We start from the raw sequence: 20,265 nt of genomic DNA on the forward strand, positions 1-20,265 counted from the left end.
CCATTAGGTCTAGCATTGGGATTTAAGAGACCGTTAAAAAAAAATCACTGACTCTTTATTGGCCTTACCTTTTCCGGTTTCTCAGCAGTCTACACGGTGGCTACAAAAGCCCTGGAAAGCTGAGGCGGTGTGCCTTATTTTGTGTGTGTGTGTGTGAGAGTGTTCAGGCAGACGGGGCTCAGCACCGCCTCCCCAGAGCAGCCTGAGATCTGCGTGCTGGGAGAACTGGTAGCCTCGGGGCGCCCTAACTTCCATCCCCGGGAGCAACCCACACCCGGAGGCCGGGGGGCGGGGGGAAGGGGAGCCTGCCGTGGCGTCGGGGATGGGAGCGGTGCTTCCCGGCTCAGGCCAGACTTTCTCCGGCCGAACCCGGAGCCAGAGGCGGGCTGAGCCCCGCGGCCGGGAGGGACGCGCGCCCGGGGCCCGGAGGAGCTGGGTGACGTCACCTCCAGGACGACACGCTTTTTCATTAATGAAACGGGCCGGCGCGGGCGCATGCGCGGCAGGCCCCCTTTCCTCTGGCTTCCCCCTCCCCTTTCCCAGCCGCGCTCTCAATCTCAAGCTCGCTGGCTCTCCCTCTCCGGGCCGTGGAAAGGATCCCACTTCCGGTGGGGTGTCATGGCGGCGTCTCGGGCTGTGATGGCTGTGGGGAGACGGCGCTAGTGGGGAGAGCGATCCAGAGGCCCCCTCCCCTCCCCGGGTCCCCCTCCCCCGCCCCCCTCCCCCCGGCCTCCTCGCCAACGCCCCCTTCCCCTCTCCCCCTCCCGGCTCGGCGCAGGGCCCCCATCCCCACCCCCGTGGGAACGGTCGGAGCCTGCACTCCCCAGCCCCGCTCCCCGACTCTTCCCGGCCCTGGGCGCCGGCCGACCCGTCCCTCCGCTGTCCCCCGGCCGCGGGGAGGACATGGCCGCGCACAGGCCGGTGGAATGGGTCCAGGCCGTGGTCAGCCGCTTCGACGAGCAGGTAACGGGCCCGTGGCGAGCGGGAGGTGGGAAGGGAATGGGGGTGGGGACGGAGTGGGTGAGGGGAGGAAGGAGCAGCCGCCTCCCCCGCGGCCGCCTCGGGCTCTGGAGGGAAGGAAGGGGGGATAAGTGGGGGTGGCCTGGGGGAGGTGCGGGGAAGGAGGGGACGGCTGGTAGCTCGGACTCCCCTTCCCTCCTAAATCGGGGAGTAGGGCCTTTTCCTTGACCGACCCTCTTTCCCCTTTATCCTAGTCCATCCTCTTGCTGATAGGGATGAGTGACCTGGGGCTCTCCATCTGGATTTAATCATGACCCCCCTTACTTTTTTTTTTTTTTTTGAACGGAGGTGGGTAACATTTAGGGGTTTCTTCTTCTCTCAGTGGATCTCCTAACTGGGGGTGAGTAACTGCAGGCACCCCAACGCCCGTCCTGTGTACCCCCAATAGGAGAACGATAACATCCCGCCCCTCCCCCAGTTTCTTCAGCTTCCTCTCTTGGAGGGGGAAGAGTGGAAGAAAGCAGGGAAAGCACAGGTTTTCTTACTTTCTGCTCCATCGTCTCAGCCTGTCTCTAGAGGTCCAAGCGCGCGCCCGCGCGCGCGCACACACACACACACACACACACACACACACACTCACACACTCACACTCACACTGCACGGTTTTCTTGATGCCCCACACAGGCGTCCCCTCACATCTGATGTGATAAGCCTGGCTTTACATTGCTATTTGCAGTGGAAACCATGGTTCTTGTTCCCTCCTGCTTCTGAAATATTTTTCCCGTTTTTCCTTCCTTGATAATTGCCATTTCTCCCTTTATTTTTGCCAGCGGTCTGAGAAATGTGAATATTGCTTTCTTGAGGGAGCTTCTTGGGGAGTAAGGGAAGTGGGAGGAGAGTGGGAAAGTGGGAAACTGCATCTGAGCCACTGACAACCGAGAGCAAAGACAGCTGGGATGTGGTCCTGGAGCCGGATAATTCTGCTAGTGTTTTGTTATTGTTTTTAACTCTCACCTCTTGGTTGACAGAACTTTCATTGAGAATATTTGGGATGGGAAAAAAAAAGTTTCATAGCTTGGGGAGGTGCCATTTTATTCCCATAGCTTTACACAGTAAATCCTAGGGCTAAGCAGAATGAATGCGCACGGAGCCTTTTGTCAATGGGAATTAGTTTAACTTTGTGCTGCTGTAGGTAGTTGCGGATGGGTTAAAGGGATGCTTTTTTTGCAGCTGCAAGTCTACTGTGGGCTTCCTGTGGTGAGGGAACTGTTTAAGATTGACTTAATCTTTTTTGTTTACTGGATATAATTATAAAACTGGTTATGGGTGCTGAATGGAGGGGGAAGGAGGGCTCCACTTTTGTTTGATCCATAAACATTTCCTTACAGAACTCATAGTGTTTCTGACCTACCTAAAAGATATTTGGGAATAGGCAGAGGAATTGAAAAGAAAATTGAGAAGAAACTACATAGATAAAAAAGAATTATGAAGCTGTCAGACTTGAAGGAGTTGTTTCATCCATCCTTCTGCTGCCAGACCAAAAAGCATGTAAACCACTGCACTACTGATTTATCTGAGGAAGCAAAATGTTACCGCATATATTGGATTATATTATTGATAGAGCATTACATTTAAAACTTAATAGAAAAGACTTTCCCTGTGTAATTTTTAAAAAGGCACACAGAAGAGCCCCAAAACTGAACCTTGTAGACAGCATAATCTGGATGCAGGAAATTGAAGGGTTCACAGCACCCTTGTTCCCCAGGTTTTCTTTGATTAAATTTTCCCTCCAGTTTTTAAACTTTAACCTGTTGATTTCTAGGCTTACATGCCACATATGAAAAATATAGTTTTCTAAATTTTAAAAGAGGAGTGATTTTGATTATATGGCCAGTAATGTAAAAAAATGTTTCCTTCTTTTTGTCCCCAGTGTTACAAGACCTTAGGCTTTGTTGTTTGCTTTGTTATGAATATTGTGGAATCAAACTCGCCACCATCTGTTAAAAATTAAGGACATAAGAGTTTTAAACAGAAGCATTCTTTATATATTCCTTATGTTGTAATTAAGGAAAAGATACATAGGACAAATTATTCCTCATATTTTTCTCTTACAAGGTTAAAGTCCACTGACTTTGTGATGCAAAAGTATAAGGGTTTTTAGTGTTTAATATAAGGTATTTATATACATTAATTTATTATAGAAGTAATAAATGTTTAATTCAAATTGGAGTTTACCTTGAGGTGGGAAAGTGAGAAAACTGAGGCACAGAAAGGCTAAATGACTTTCCAAGGTCGTATAGCATACCTAATAACAAGAGTCTCAATATGAAAAGTATTGAACGCTGGAAAATCAGGGATATTTTTACTGATAAGTATCTCATAGGATTAAAAAAAATCCATTAAGTATAGTTAGGAAGGAAGAGTTTACATTTTTATTAAGGGGAGGAAAAAGCCCTGTATGTAGTGAGTTATTTGTGTAAGAGCGTTAAACTGTTTCAACTATTTCTAAAAATTTTTAATTTTGCATACATTGTCCATACTTTGTTTCAACGGGTCCAGAGGGAGACAAGCTGCTTCTTTTTATTACAGAGAAGATACATAGTATGTGGAGCCAGAGAGTATGCGCATATCAAAAGATGGCAACTCTGTTTATGGTTGAATGAATGTTTTGGTTGAACTTGTAACATTTGTGGTGATTAAAGCAGAAATGCATCACTAGCCACTGCTGATTACACATTCTACTCTGATGGGTATTGCTCAGTAACTTGGTGCAGCAGACCCAGTAAAAGAAGTGGTAGTGTTCCATCTTGACATTTTGAGCTCAAGACATTTTTATCTACTTGTTTCCAAGTGGGTAAAATAAAATTCCTGTAACCTGCTGGAACTGCACCTAAACCTGATACTTACGGGCTAAATTGAATGATTCTTAGGAATTTTAAAAATTACCACCTTGATTAGGGAGATGGCAGTTGCAAAGGTAGATGACAGAAAGCTGAATGTATCAGTGAATATCTTCTGCTTCTATTTAACCTACTTTTATGGTGCTCACCAGTAAGTTTTTAAATTGAAATTGGCAAATTTTAGGTGTGTAGCTTTCAATTGTGATTCATTAGCCAGGTTAATTAACCAATTAGAGAGGACCTTCTTACATGCCCCACCTAGTTTCTGTAGGGCTTTATTTCTAAAAGGGAATAAAGGAAAACTGGTTATTTGAAAAAATTTATTTCTCCTTAAGAAATTGAACAGAAGGTATTCTCAAATGATTTGTTGCAAATATTTTCATTTAATCACTTACATTTTCCATATCTGGCCAAGTAAAAATAGTATATAAAAAGCCCTCAAAGCATAACATTTTAAAGAACATGTTAGAGAATAAACTCTGATTTTTGATTTGTAATAATAGCATACTGGTTGTTGTAAATTGAATGCTAATCAGATGTTCTTTCAATATGTGGTGCAAAATTCACAGTATAAAATGATTGGCAAGTGTCTTTGGAGTTACAAGCTACATGTTAATTGGCCAAACAGATTTGTAAAACTTTGAAGCTGTTTTGGATTTAAAAAAAAGATATCTCCTAGCCTTCCTCTTAAAGCCTGGTCTGCCATTTTTATAAGGCTTTATTTATAAGTAGTTGAAAATGAATACTTTTTTGGCAGACGGTATTATATGGTGAGTGAGAAAAAAATGCTTATTCTTTATCCTGGAACTCATCTTAAAAAAAAAAAAAGAGAATTCTTCCAACTGGTCCTCTGTGCTCCCTCACTCCTCCACCTTATCTAGCATCTAATTTAGTCTTTATGTGATCTCCTTCCTCTTCACCTTCACACTTACTAAGATTTCTTTTATCTTAAACATTTGCTTGGTCCTATAGCTTTCTCTCTATGGACTGATCTTCCTTTTGTTGCCTGATACCTGCTGCCGCTGACGTTTATCCATCCATTTCTCTGTAACTCCGAAAACGACTTTCTGCCTCAGCTTTCTTTCTGGATTGCTGCTTTCTTGAAAGTGATTCCTTCTGGCAAAACAGTGGGTTTTGTTCAACTGTAATGTCACTGTGGTGGTCCATTCCCCTGGAAACCAGTTCCCGCTAATTCCCAAGACAACATTGTCTTGTATGTATGCTTGCAGATCTTTATATATTGATGTTCTCATTGACCCTTGGACAGATGTTGGCCATGGCTGAACTGGGGTTCCTACACGGGAGTCGGAGTTTTGCTCTGCTCTTTCCCAGCCTCTGCCCTTATGCTAGCTAGCCATTAGATCTCTGTGGATCCTAGAGTTCCTCATCTGTTGTGAAAGAATTGACTAGAAAATCTCTAAGGTTCTCTTTCTAGTTTAAATATTCGATGATTTTAATATTTTAACAGCATCTCCATGTGCCACAGCAGTCTCCTGGGAGCTGACCCCACTTAATTTACCAAACTGTTTCTCGTTATGCCTCATCACGCACCTATATTTTAGGCAGGTTGGCTCAGTCTCGTCTGTATGTTTCATGCTTATTCCTGCGTCTCAGCCTTTGTTTATGCAGGCCCCTGAATGCTTTCATTACCCCTTTGTGCTTTTCTAACTCCTGTCCATTCTTCAATGTGCAGTTCAAGCTTCATTTTTTCCCCCGTGAAGATTTTTTTAGACTAAACTCATTGCAATTTCACTTCTCGGTGTGCTTGTTACCTGGGGTTCTGCAGAACCACCCTGTAAGGTTTCTCCCCTCAGGAGGGTTGGCTGAACACAGCTTAGCATTGTTTTCTTTTATCTTTTTATCCAAAAGAGTGTCAACTTTCTGAAAAGCAAGAAGCCTCTGTTAGAATTCGCTTGTACTCACCCTAGTGCCAGCACCCCTGTGAGCCTACACTGTGTCACCGATGGGACGTTTCTCATAGGATTCTTAGTGGAAAGGTAGACTGGCTAAAAGAAGGGGTAATTTTGGCTTTGTTATAAATGTAAATAACCAAATTTTAATTTAGTTTTTATGTTAGCCTAGGTCTTATAAGTTAAATGATATTTTAATTAGGAATAGTTTTTTTTTTTTAAAAAAGAGTGCTTTAAGGAAGAACTTGTATATGTTTATATTTTCTCCCACTGAGCTTATATATGTGTGTGTGTGTGTGTATATATATATGCTTTAAAAAATTTTTTTTAATTGGGGAACAGTGTTTTTCTCCAGGGTCCATCAGATCCAAGTCGTTGTCCTTCAACTGGCAACCTTATTGTTAAGAGCCTGCGCCCTACCCAACTGAGCCATCCTCCTGCCCCTCCGGCAGCTCGTTGTCCTTAATCTAGTTGTGAAGGGCGCAGCTCGCTGGCCCATGTGGGAATCGAACCGGCAACCCTGTTGTTCAGAGCTTGCGCTCTAACCAACTGAGCCATCAGACCGCCCCAGAGCTAATATATTTTTTTAATCAAGTTTCAGATTTGATTGTCTATCTTTGTGATCTTGGATTTGTTACTTTTGTGGCAAGTCCCTCCATAAGGAATTTTCTTTGGCCATGGTCTGATAGGATAATGTGAAACACTTTGAAAAGTTTAAAATTATTCAAGTATAAGAGTTACACTTTTTTTTTTTTACAGTTTACTGGTTATTGTTTTTTCAATAAATAAGGGAGCTTTGTGCTCGCTTCGACAGCACATATACTAAAATAAATAAGGGAGATTGACTAGTCTTTGGATATTCCCCTTGTATGTACCTTGGCTGGTATATATCTTACTTTAGCATTCACTGACAAATACTTAGGATACTGAGAGCATCCTTGTGTAGCATATCATAAATGTCCGTAATTGATTTGTTTTCTTGCTTTATCATCTAATTTGTGGCATGTGTTGTATATGGCTCTTCAAATTTGGGAACTGTAATAGAAAAAATGTTATAAGGTGTTCTGTGAATTGGGCCAGCAATATTGTTACATTTGATTTTAAATATTACTATGCTTTTTATTTGACTTAAAAAATTTTTTTAAATTATTTATTTTTTTGGTTACAGTTGACATTCAATATTATTTTATATTAGTTTCAGGTATACAGCATAGTGGTTAGACATTTATATAATTTATGCAGTGATGCCCTGATTAGTCTGGTACCCATGTGGCATTCTACATAGCTGAAACACTATTGACTATATTCCCTACGCTGTACTTTACAGCCCCATGACTATTTCGTAACTACCAATTTGTACTTCTTAATTCCTTCACCTTTTTCACCCAGCCCCCAAATCCCCTCCCCTCTGACAACCATCAGTAGTTCTCTGTATCTATGAGTCTGTTTCTGTTTCTTTGTTTATTTTGTTTTTTAGATTCCACACATAAGTGAGATCATATGGTATTTGTCTTTCTCTGTCTGACTTATTTCACTTAGCATAATGTTCTCTAGGTCCATCCATGTTGTCAAAAATGGTAAGATTTCATTCTTTTTTTATGGCTGAGTAATACTCCATTGTATAAATGTACCACATCTTCTTTATTAAATTGTCAATTGGTGGGCACTTAGGTTGCTTACATATCTTGGCTATTGTATTTATTTGCCTTTATGACCAATAGGAAATTAGATTCTAAAATCTCCTCCTCCTCCTCCTCTTTTTTTTTTGGTGTGTGTGTGTGTGTGTGTGTGTTTAGCATGGAGAATTTTATCCTTAAAGAAAGGTTAGTGATATATTATAATACAGTAGCTAAAATGCTTATTTTTTCATCTTTGTTCTTTACTCAGCCTGCGATGGGGCATTTCTGTTTTAGCTTTCAAATCTGGTGTTATGGGGTTCTGCATAGGCTATTGTTGCATTATAACATGCTTTTAAGGGTGAGCATGTATTTATTAAAAACGTATATTTTGTACATGTGTTCTTTAGGCCTCAGTCTGTTTTTTCCTGGGAGTTGTGTGTGTGTGTGTGTGTGTGTGTGTGTGTGTGTGTATAGACAAGGGTAAGGAGGTAGAGGAAGGCTTATTTTTAAAAGGAAGTTAAATTGTTGTATAGAAGTAGAAGGGGAGGTTTGTGGTCAGCTTAAACTGTTAAAAGGCTTGGAATCAATACTGAAGTAGAATATAGGCATCTTAAGCTCTTTCTTTGCGGAGGCTTGACTTGTATTTATAAAAGCATTGACTATTTCACCTGACATCTTTTAGAGTAACCCATTTTCTTGGAGGTGGAGAGGGAACGATGAGGCAAAGTTTGTTTTGACCTTGAAGAATAGAAAAGGTCTTTTACATTTTAGTGACTGTGAATTAAGTTTAAGTTTTCAGTAACTTGTACATATCTCTATCCTATTATGTGGTAGAGCCTTCAGTAAACAGCACTCTCAGAGGTGGTGCTGAAGGAAGTTTTAACATTGAGAATATAAATACCTGGAATTGATAGTGCCCCTATTAAAGTCTCTATAGGTGACTGCATATACGAGCACTTTACATATTACATGCCCGTGATAGATAGTTGTATTCTTTGGTTCTCTGAGAGTGACTTTTGAGCCAATCACTATATGTATCGTCCAAAGAGCTTGTGTTGAGACAGGAAAGCCCCAAGCTACTAGGGAATCCCATCCAATTATAATGAAGAATTGGAATTATCCTTTAAAACTTTACATATTTTTACTATAAATGGTACTAATTACTTTGCAATAGCATAACTTGAGGTGCAAACTTCCAGATTGCATATTTTCTTTAAACCACAGCCTGGCAGTCCTTTGGTTTGGCTGAGGGTGGCCACTATAGTCTACAAGCTGTTGCCTGCCCCCATTCATATTTTATAGCTTTGAGGGTCTCGTCTTATTGAATTTCAGAGAACTTAAACTTTTCTTGATGAAATCTTTCCCCTCTCCACTTCATATCCCCCAAGAAGGGTGGTGTATCTAGTGCAAGAGGCATAGAGTTAATTTAGGACAGAGCAGGACTTTTAGAAATTTACTTTAAAGGACTTTTATTTAATTTATTATTAATCATAGTTTTATACCCTGATAATGACCTGGTGGGTAAGTTTGGCTCATAACAATATCAAGTGACCTCTTTCTGTTAAACCATTGACAGCTTTCCTTGGGTCATCTTCATAGTAGTATAACTTGGGCATGAGAAAACGGCTCTTAACCACCTCCGATTTGTGACGGCAGTACACTATACAGTAGTAAGAAAAAGAGCTTTTGATTGTACAGTGTGACCTTGGGCAAGTCATTTAACCTCTCTCAACTTGTTTCCTATGTTACCATCTGTAAAATGGGGATAATTCCTCTCCTACTCCCATCGTGCGCTTGTTTAATGTCTTAGGTGTGAATCTTTTACATGAAAGGAAGCTGTACAGAGTTACAAAAATGTATTACCATACTTATCATCCTGTGTAGTATTTTTTAAAATCCACTCTTTGTAGTTTGGTGCTTATTATTATTTTTACTCTGCATGAGAAAAAATAAAACTAGAGAGGCAAAATGACTTGTTCACAATCACATGTAATTAATTGAGTTTAGAGTGTGGGTGTCTTAATTCTTCGAACAGTAACTTTTCAATAAATAGAACTTTACAAAAAAGATCTAAGTTTCCTAAACAGATAGCACAAATATGTAAAGTGAAGAATGTATTATTGATTCTTCGCTCAAAGATGAAATGTTGCATTTTTTAACCTTTTATGTTTATATAAGAGTATCTAGAAATCTTTTTTTGATCGGTCATGTATTAGAAATAGACATGAGTTTTAAACATTATATTCTTGATCTCATTATGTCATTTTTCTTTGCACCTTATCAAAGCTACTCTGGTTAGGAGAAGTTGTAACATTGTTCCCCTTTTATTTAGTTTTATAACATTGCGTTTTATTCACTGTAGACTTTTAGTGAAGAGAGTTGAATTGTGACAGTGAGAGAATAAAATTTGTGAGCATACCACTAGGAGTGTGAAATTATAAATATGAGATTATGTATGTATTTGTTTTCTTCTTTTATCGTGGCATTTCACAGTCCAGGTTGTGTAAAGTTGGTTTTCATACTCTAAGAACATTCCACTTAGGATTGGATTAAATGGGAGGCAACCTTTTACATTTTGGTAGTGTTTGAGTGCTTTGTCCTATTGGATTTCTAGGTATTTCTGGTTTTCTTTTTTACTTGTTATGTCTACTTTTTCAGTGCCTCCCTATAATTACCCTCCCCCCCCAACCACTCTCAAATCATTCATCTTGTCTTTTGGAGTATCTTTCCAACTCTTCTATCTATACCAGTGCCTTTTACTTCTGCCCCAGCTCAGGGCTGGGAAAAAAAATGTTGTCTCTATGCTCTAGGCAGATCTGCCTTCTGGGTAATGGACTGAGGAGAGGGGAGAAGCTCTTGTATTTCCTGTTATGTTTCAGTTTTTGGCCTCCAATAACTGAATTTGCAGTCGGCAATGGGAGAGACGGGAGATTTTGTTTCAGTCAGATGTTGGTAACAAAGATGAATGAAGACCTGAGCTCTGGTTTCTGCCCTGATACGAACTACCTTTGCGATGTTATGTAAATCTCCTAAATTTCGAGCTGTTTCATTATCTATAAAACAGGAGAAATATGACCAGACAGCTCAAAACTTATATAATTCTTAAAATGGATTGATTTTTGTTTCTTTTTTTAGGAAAAAATAATTCTAGTCACTAACTGCTAGTCATAAATCCTTAGTTAGAAGGAATTTGAGATTATTTAAATCCACTTCTGCAACAGTCCTGGCAGATGACTGTCCAACTTCTACTGAGACATTTATTTAAAAAAAAAAAAAAAACCAGTGGTAGTTCATGTTTATGGTAGAAATATGAAAATGAGCAAAATCTCAAAAAATAAATAAAAGTCACTTATAATACCAAGACTCAGAGATAACCACAGTTAAAATTTTGGTGTATTCAATTAAGTGTGCTGATTCTGAAATCAGACCCCCTGGGTTTGAATTCTTGGGCTTAGGTTCTACCAGTGCTTACTAGACCTTGGCTGAGATACTTCTTCAAGCTTCAGTTTCTCCACTTGTAAAATAGGGTCAATAATACTAGTGCAAACTTCACAGAGGTGGTTTTGAGCTTTAAATACAGAGGTGGTTGTGAGATTTACATTAGGAAATAGATGTAAAACGTGGCACAGTTTCTGGCACATGGAAGGAGCTCAATAAATGTTAGCTACTCTTACTACTGTTATATTGTTGGAATTGAATGGCATACATTGTTTTAGAATCTGCTATTTTAGTATAACAATGAAATGTGAAGATTTGCCGATGATTACATTTTCTTTCACATTATTTAAAAGTTTTAAGGGATTAGATGTATTTTTACTTTTCCTTAATATTTAAAAATAAAATTTGAATTTTCTATACTGAACATATATTTTTATAATCAGAAAAAACAATCATTAACAAAGGAAATAAATGTTACTTTATGAAATGTGACTAGAATGTATCGATGTAAGAAATTATAATTTTGGGGCTGCTGGATGGCTCAGTTGGTTAGAGCACGAGCTCTGAACAACAAGGTTGCCGGTTCAATTCCCACATGGGCCAGTGAGCTGTGCCCTCCACAACTAGATTGAAGACAGCGAGCTGCCGCTGAGCTTCCAGAGGGGCAGCCAGATGGCTCAGTTGGTTAGAGCAGGAGCTCTCAACAACAAGGTTGCCGGTTCAATTCCCGCATGGGATGGTGGGCTGCGCCCCCTGCAACTAAAGATTGAAAATGGCGACTGGACTTGGAGCTAAACTGCGCCCTCCACAACTAGCCTGAAGGACAATGACTTGGAGGTGATGGGCCCTGGAGAAACATACTGTTCCCCAATATAATTAAAAAAAAAAAAGAAATGATAATTTCAATTTCTACCAGTATAAGGTTAACATAAGAGTAGGATCTGAATGAGATGAGTATAAGATGATTAAAGTACAAGAGCTTGTTAAGGTGCCTTCAGCTGTCCAGGGGAGAGAGGACCGGGATGTGCCCACAAGAGCAGTCTCTTTGACAGGTCTATTGATTTTAGAATTTTCGAGGATGGTTGTATGGTTGTACCACACAAATTCAACCAGTCCCATTAGGTTAAATCCTTGCTTTTCTTGTCTATTATAAATAATACTATGTTACATAATCTGTTTTGCTCTCAGGATGACCAGGAACACTGCATCTCATTCCATTAGTAGAATTGTAATTGTTAGAAACTTTTCCCTTAAATTGAGCCTCATCCATCTTATTAGATCAGTAAACATTTAAGTGTCTACTGTTTGTAGTAGATGCTGAATGAGCATTGTGGTAAATGTTGGGGAAATAAAGACAAGACATGGTTCTTGGTCTCAAGGAACCTGAAGTCTAGGAAGGGAGAAAGACAATATGAAAATTATGGTGAGTACAGATATATAGAGTACCATGGGAGTATGTAAGAGGAGCACTGAATTTAGACTGGGCAGTCAGGGAGAGCTTGTCAGAGAACAAGCTGTGAATCTTAGAACAAGCTGAACTAAGTTGTGAATCTTATAGGGTCTTGTATGCCAAACTGAAATGTTTAAACTCTCGTTTGAAGGCTTTGGGCAAATATAATTTCATTTAATGGTTTATCCTTTAGTGGGAGAGGTTAAAGAATATAATAAAGGGAAATGATGGTATGAGATGTCATAGGAGGTAGAATAAGATAGGGATCTAAATTCAGGTGGCGGCATTAGAGACTGAGGTGGTAGAGAAGGAAAGAATGGGTTTGATTTATAACAGCTGTTGGGGTAAATGAGCGAGAGAGCAGGCAGTTTAACGACACTTAGCAATGTTGGGCAGTACTGAGGTCACAACTGAATTTGGAGACCATGTCTTTGTGATGGTCACAGCCACTAGAGTTGAGGAGATCAAGACAAGTTGAAGACCAGATGTTGGATAGGTACTCCACCTTGACATTGGAGTCACCTAAGGTTAGGCTTGCCAGATTTAGCAAATAGAAATATAAGATGCCCTGTTAAACATGAATTTCAGATAGACAACGAATAAATATTTAATGTAAGTGTTTCCCAAATATTGCATGGAATATATTTATACTAAAAAAAAAAAAGATAAATTTATTTGAAATTCAAATTTAATTGGAAGTCCTGTATTTTATCAGGCAACGCTCAGCGAAGTGATACCCAGGTGGTAGTGGATGTGAGGTAGAGGAGAGAAACTGAGCAAGGAGCCCAATTGTTTTGATGATGGGGGAAATATCTAGAAAATTGATAGGTGACTGTGACAGGTTTGTTAGTGAGTCGCACATGAGTCATGAGCCTTAAGAAACAGTGGGAAGAGTTGAAAAATAGAGTATGGCCTCCTCAAGGTCTTAGTTCTGTTCCTAATTCTGTCCCTTGTTCCTAATTCTGTTCTCTATAACTCCTCAGAGTAAGTTTGTCCCTTTACTTAATAATATTTGAAAACAAATCTTAAGTTCTCCCTAGATTTTTTTCCAGAAAAATATACATTCAATTATTTCTTATAGGACATATTTTCAGGACATCTCACCATTCTAGTGCTCAGTAGTCAGGCATGCCATTTTTCATCCTTTCTCTCAATTTTTTGTATTTGAAGGTTTATGTAAGACTTTAAAAAATGCCTTAAAAAATGCTGACCTTCAGGTACACTATGTTTTTGGTAGTCATCTGATTACCAGTAGAGTAAACCTGTCAAAGATTGTTAATTGGTTAATTGCTGTCTGTGTGCATGTCTGTTTTGTTTTGTTTTTTAACGTTTTAGTATGAAAAATTTCAAACATACAAAAAGTCGAGAGATGATTGCAAATAAATGCCCATGTACCCATAACCAGGCTTCTGCTCAGTGTTACGTGATCCATACTCTGACCCATTCCCTGCTCAGCAGCTCTCCATTATTTTGAAGCAATCCTAGTCTCATCATTTCAGCATGACTTATGCTCAACTCATGCTGGCTTTAAGAGCTGTGTGCTATGAAAACAGTACTCAGGAATCAGAAGACTTGAGTTTGAGTTCTAATTTGCTACTGAAGAATGAGTTAAGCTGGGCAAGTCAAGCTATTCTGAGTCCTAGATTCCTAATATTTTGAAGAGTGCATATGTGGGTTGGGAAGGGACGTAATACTACGTGCCCTTTTTCACAGGGCCCTGTGTAAATCAAAGATATGAGATAATATATGTGAAAGTACTTTTGTAAATTCTAAACTTAAAGCAAAAGCATTTTACCCAGGTCAGATTTCATTATTGTTAGTAGATGTTCCTTCTATAAGTGCTTAAAAGTCATTTGCATAATAATCAGTCTTAAAATTATCTGGATGTTGACATCAAATTAAGTCCATAGTCCTGGAATCACCTTTTCACCTTTACCCATCCCTGTGTTTTGACAATTGGGGGAACATTTTCCATTCCCATTGTGGCAACTTTCTATTTTTCATGACTTCTCAAAGTTCACTGACAGCATTTCTCTTATCACATTTCTAAAATTTCCCCTGTACCCTTGGATTAATTCATGTAGACTTGAATTCAGATAAAGCAAGTAGGTTGGGTCTTTATGCTTTATCTAAGAGTTCTGATGGCTCTCAGCAATGCTCTTTTTCAAATTTGAAGATCATTTTGTTTTCTGCTAAAAACAATTAGGAGTAAAATTAAACCGAATTGTTCTGCTTTTAATCTCCTTTTGGTATTATACCATGTACTCTAACTAGTGGTACTAGCCTTTAAGTATTTTAACATTTTATCTTTAAAGTCTAGGTATTCTGAACTTCCAACTATTTTTATACTGTTCTATCAATTTGTCCATTGTATATAGCATATGTTCTTTCTTAAATGTCCTTATAAATACTGAGCTCTGGGGCAGGGGGGAGAGGAGGAACAACTGGTTCAGGCACATTAGTTTCTTTAGAAGTGCCAGCTTTACAAATCACTTAAGACTCTTGTTAAAAGTACAGATTTCCTGACCCTGCTGAACATCTATGAGTTGTAGAGGTATGGACAATGGGTTGAAGTTTTAAAAATCTCCTCAGGTCATTTTGATATAAAGCTGGGTTTGTGAATCGCTTCTGTATGATACACAGGGAAACTTTAGTTTCCAGGTAGTATTTAGTAGGTCACAGTACAGTCATCTGTACCACTGTGACAAGTAGAAAAAAACTGGATACACTTTTACAGTCATATTTCTAAAAATATTGGAGGACTATCGTAGTAATGAGAACTAGATGAATAAAATTTTGAGGTAGAAGAGCCCTTTGTTAGGTGAAAAGCAGATTGCTGACATGTGCTCATTCTGGACACAGACTGAAGAGAAAGGATGAACCAGAGGTGAACTGAGTCTTGCTAAAACTGCAACGTAGCTCTGACACAGTACAATTCCTGAATGGATTGAAATGATCAGCCTCTCTCATCCCTTTTGCCTAAGAGAGTAAATGGAGAATTCTCTCTGAGAAGACATATTCTGGGGTTCTCTCATTTATAATATCTAGCATACAAGGAATAATCTCTAAAAATTTGAAAAGGTGGAAAACTGTGACCCATAATCAAGAAGAAAAATAAACTATAGAAGTAGACCCACAGGTAATTGAAATTGACAAGTAAGGACTTTAAAATGCTAAAGGAACTATAGGAAATAATGGACAAAATAGATGAAAAGTTGGAGAATTTCTATGTAGAATTGGAATCCATAGAAAGGAATCAAATGGATATTCTAGGAATAAAGAACACAATCAGGTGGCTGGTTAGCTCAGTTGGTTAGAGCGTGGTGCTTATAACACCAAGGTTACTGGTTTGATCCCCACATGGGCCACTGTGAGCTGCACCCTCCTTAAAAAAACAAAAACAAAAACACAGTCGGTTGCTTAATTTCATTTATATGTTAATTAGAAAACTTTGGTGCAGGACTCTAGGACCTCATTCCACCTCATGTATTAATTTTCATTATTTTTAAAAAAATGGAAAACAGGTCAATTGAATATATACTATTTAAGTTCCATGAGAGCAGGGACTATGTTTGTCTTGTTCATTGCTTTACTACCAGGCCTTAGTACAGTTCCTGGCACATTAAAAAAAAAACACACCCCACAACAACAAAAACCACATTATCTGAAATTAATTGTTCATTGGATGGATTTAACAACAGATTATACACAACAAAAGACAAGGTTAAAAAACTTGTAGACAAGTCAACAGAAAATATCTAGTTTGAAGCACAAGAAGATAAAAAAATGGTAAAAGTGTTACAGAACCTAAGACATATGTGGAACCCTAGTAAAAAGTCCATGTGTAATTGGAGACTCAAAAGTAGAGAAGAGAGATTAGCATGGAAACAAATATTTGAAGTGTTAGGACATTTTCTAAAACTGATGAAAGACATTAACTCATAGATGTAAGTAGTTTAGCAAACGCGAAGCAGGATAAATACAAAGAAAAATATACTTATTCATATTTTAATTGAATTGTTGAAAACTAGAGACAAAGAGAAACTCTAAAAGCAACCAGATGAAAAAAAAATGATGCATTATTTTTAAGGAACAATAATATAACTGATGGCTGATGTTTGAACACAACTATGGAAACCGAGAAATAATGGAAAGACATTTTTACAGTGTTGAAAGAAAAAACTGCTAAGTTAGAATTCTATTCCCAGAAGAAATATCCTTCAGAAATAAGACATTTTTAGGCAGAAGCTGAGAGACTTAATCACCAGCAGACATGTTCTATAAGAATTACGAAAGGGAAGTTCTTTAGGCAGAAGGGAAATGTCTCAAGTGGAAGGATAAAATTATAGGAAATAATGAAGAGCACCCAGTTAGGTATGAGTAAATATACACCCACTAAGAATAATTACAAGGATGGCCGGTTAGCTCAGCTGGTTAGAGCGTGGTACTGATAACACCAAGGTTTCCGGTTCAATCCCCGCATGGGCCACTGAGCTGCGCCTTCCTTTAAAAAAAAAAGAAAAAAGAATAATTACACAAAAATATTGCTCTCCCCCCACTCTTAGGAACTTTTTAAGAACTTGAGGAATTTTATTTTATATTATTCTAACATAATAGAGTTTCTACAGTTTTATTAACATAAATTTGCCATACAACAAAAATACTGCATACATTTAAAATGTGCAGTTTGATTAATTTTGATATAATTATAATCCTGTGATCATATCACCACAGTCAAGGTAGTGCACATATATCACCTACAATAGTTTCCTCCAACCCCCATAATTCATTCTTAACCTTCATCCCATTCCTAGGTAACCACGGAGCTAGTTTGCTTAATGTACGTACGCAAATTGTTTTTTCATTCACCTGTTGATAGATATTTGTGTTGTTCCAAATTTTTAGCCATTACAAATAAAGCTGTCCTACAGATTCACGTATACAGCTTTGTGTGGACATATTACTTTCTCTGGAGAAAATACAAAGGAATGGAATGGCTGGGTCATATGGTGGGTATGTGTTTAACTGTTATTTGTTTTTGTTTTCTCAGAGCTTAGGTGCATTTATTCCTGTACAAATCATTACAAAACCCAGTCCGGGGTAGTTACCGGTCTCCACCCCCGACCCCAATGTGCAATGGCGTGCTGCTGGCCGCCACCTCCTAACTTCACTGAGCCCTCCCATTCCATTCCACAGCCTTTTCCAGGAAGCCCTTCACTCTTTGCTCTGGAAGAGCAGGGGGTAAACCTACCCCACTGAGACCCAGCAATAAAGTGCTTGATGTAGAGTGAGGGGACAGAACCCAGATGACACAGCTCGTGGACCCCCCTAGACCTTTCCCACTCCTAGCTGAGGGGAGACTCTTGGAAGATTGCAGCAGCTGCAGACAAAGGGCTTGTATGAAACTCCAGTTTGGCTGGGCTCCTCCCTTTCTAAGTCCTAAAGGCTCCTCCAACAGGTGAAAAGCCTCGCTGCTGGATGGCAGAAAAGGGGACCTGGCTCTACAAGAATCCAACTAATGGATCTGGGTAGAGGGGCTAAGAAAACAGCTGAAGATTCGTCCTGTTCCTGTCAGAGTCCCCCAAACCCTGGGTAGTTTGCACAGAAATAACCCACAAGTTTCAGGAGGAGGTGGGGAAGTGAACACCAGAACCCCAGGAATTTGAGTCCCCCCAGCGACTGGTGGTGGCTGAAGGCATCCAGTCTTAGGGAGAAGAGACCCACGGTGCTCAGTGGGGGAGGTCAGAGAGGGTCTCAGACTCCACATTAGAACCTGACACAGGCAGAAGGGTGCCCAGAGAGGGGGCAAGGGCTTTGTCCAAGGCCAAGCAGAGTAGAGCTAAGACCCGGATGCTGGCCTCCCACCTCTGGGACCCACCCCCCCACAACTGCACAGGTGGCCCACCCCCAGCAACCTCTCTTTCTGGCTCTGGGAAGTGAGGGGGCAACACAAAGTTCCCAGCTCCTCTGGACAGGACCCCATTGTCCCCGCTGATAGGGAGTGATTTGGGGTCTATCCTGGGGGTCTGATCCAGGTCCTCGTCTCCCGAGGGGGCTGAGAACCTGGGTCTGTGCTCCTCAGGCCTCCGCGTCCTTGCAGAGGCCTCCTGTTTAACTTTTTAAGAAGCTGCCAATCATTGTTTTCCAGAGTGAGGGTACTGTTTTACAGCAGTATATGAGAGTTCTAGTTGCTCCACATCCTTGCCAAGACTTACTTTCCTCTTTAAAAATTTTAATTATAGCAACCCTAGTGGGTGTGAAGTGGTATGAGAATACCGTCATGGTTTTGATTCGCGTATCCGTAATGATTAATGATGTTGAGTGTCTTCTCGTGTGCTTATCTACCATCTGAATATTTTCTTTGGTATTTTCAAATTTTCACCCATGTTTTAAAAATTATTTTTTTGTTTTTTTTTTTTTACTATTAAGTTTTGAGAGTTTATAATATATGCTGAATACAAGTCCTTTATAAGATGTGATATGCAAATATTTTCTCCCAGTTTGTGGCTTATTTTTTGTTCTCAAAATCTTTTGAAAGCAGATGTTCTTAATTTTGCCGAACTCCAATTTATCAATTTTTCTTAAAAAAAAGGATAATGTTATTGATGGTATATCTAGGAACCCTTTGTCTAACACAGGTTCACAAAGATTCTTCTCTTGTGTTTTCTTCTAGAAATTTTTATTTAGGTTTTACAACTTAGGTCATCCTTGGTTAATTTTTGTACTTGGTGTGATTCTATGTCTATTGTTTTACCAATCCATACAATTGTGATTACTGTAGCTTTATAGTAAAATCTGAAATCGGATATCGTAAATTCTCCAACTTTGTTCTTTCTTAAGATTGTTTTAGCTAGTGTAGATCCTTTGCATATCCATGTACCGTTTAGGATCAGTTTTTTCAATTTCTAAGAAAAGGCCTATTTTAATAGGGATTGTGTTCAATCGATAGACCAGTTTTGGGAGGATTGCCTCTTTAACAGGTATTTTTTGAGATCAGTTTCTTGCTTCTGTTAACTAGATGAGAGATTGTAGTTCATCTTTATGACTACTTTCTTCTACTGCACATTCCGTGTTTCCTTTGCTCTCGTTCAGGCCGTCAGCAGGTGGGGTAACCCAAAACTTTGTTAATGAAGAATATGGTCCTCCGTGGTCCTGCTTTGTGTGTGTGTATTTTCCACAACTTCTTCTATTGCACATGTATAGGAGACACTCAGAGAATCCTCAGGGTTCCAGACAGCCCTCCCTGTCCCCTTAGGTAGCAGTAGTTCAGAACCTCCTGGGTAATCCAGATGACATCAGCTAGTAGAATGACCCCCTTCTTTGCCTGCTGATTTAGTGCAGCAGTTCTCAACTGAGAGCAGTTTTGCCTCCCAGGGGACATTTGGCAATGTCTAGAGGTATTTTTAATTTTCATGACATTCGGGGTGGGCTGGTGCTGTTGGCACCTAGTGGGCAGAGATCAGAGATGCTGCCAAGCATCCTACAATGCATAGGACAGCCCCCAACAGCAAAGGACTATCCAGCAGTGCTGAGGTTGAGACATCTTGGTTTAATGGCACACAGCCCACCCAGGTGACCATGAAACGGTTTCAACTTCCAACTCAGTGGACCCTGGAGACATCATTCTTTCCTTGGGAACCAAAGCCTCAAAACCAGCAGATATCAAAATTTCGGTGCTGGAAGCAAAAATTCTGCTAATGGGGTTTTTAGGTATAATAGTGAGAGAAACCACCTCTACACACCCCTTGATTCTGACACATGTATTCTGGTGATGGAGAGAACACAGTGTATATTGGTTGTTCACTTAAAGCATGTACTTGAGAATTTGGTCTCCAGCTAGCACTGGAACTGAGTCTTCAGCAGGCTATTCTATTACTCTATAATATTAGACCAACTGCTTCCGGGTGATCGGGTATGTGGTAAGACCATTGAATTCCAAGGTCCATAAGCCCGTTCCTGCACGTCTTTTGCTGAGAAATGAGTTCCTT

General features: G+C 39.8%; 1 protein-coding gene across 13 annotated transcripts in view; it reads left to right on the plus strand.

Moving 5' to 3' along the window:
* Positions 1 to 765: 765 nt before the first annotated feature.
* The window catches only part of NF1 (neurofibromin 1), a 208,062-nt gene continuing 188,562 nt past the window's right edge, over positions 766 to 20,265 (plus strand). For all 13 annotated transcript variants that reach the window (XM_033090010.1, XM_033090014.1, XM_033090022.1 and 10 more), the window contains exon 1: positions 766 to 963. In XM_033090010.1, coding sequence (XP_032945901.1) covers positions 904 to 963 — 60 coding nt within the window. In that variant the 5' untranslated portion in view covers positions 766 to 903. The remainder of the gene's footprint in view (positions 964 to 20,265) is intronic.

Source organism: Rhinolophus ferrumequinum, chromosome 21 (assembly GCF_004115265.2).
Source record: "Rhinolophus ferrumequinum isolate MPI-CBG mRhiFer1 chromosome 21, mRhiFer1_v1.p, whole genome shotgun sequence".
Taxonomy (NCBI): Eukaryota; Metazoa; Chordata; class Mammalia; order Chiroptera; family Rhinolophidae; genus Rhinolophus; species Rhinolophus ferrumequinum.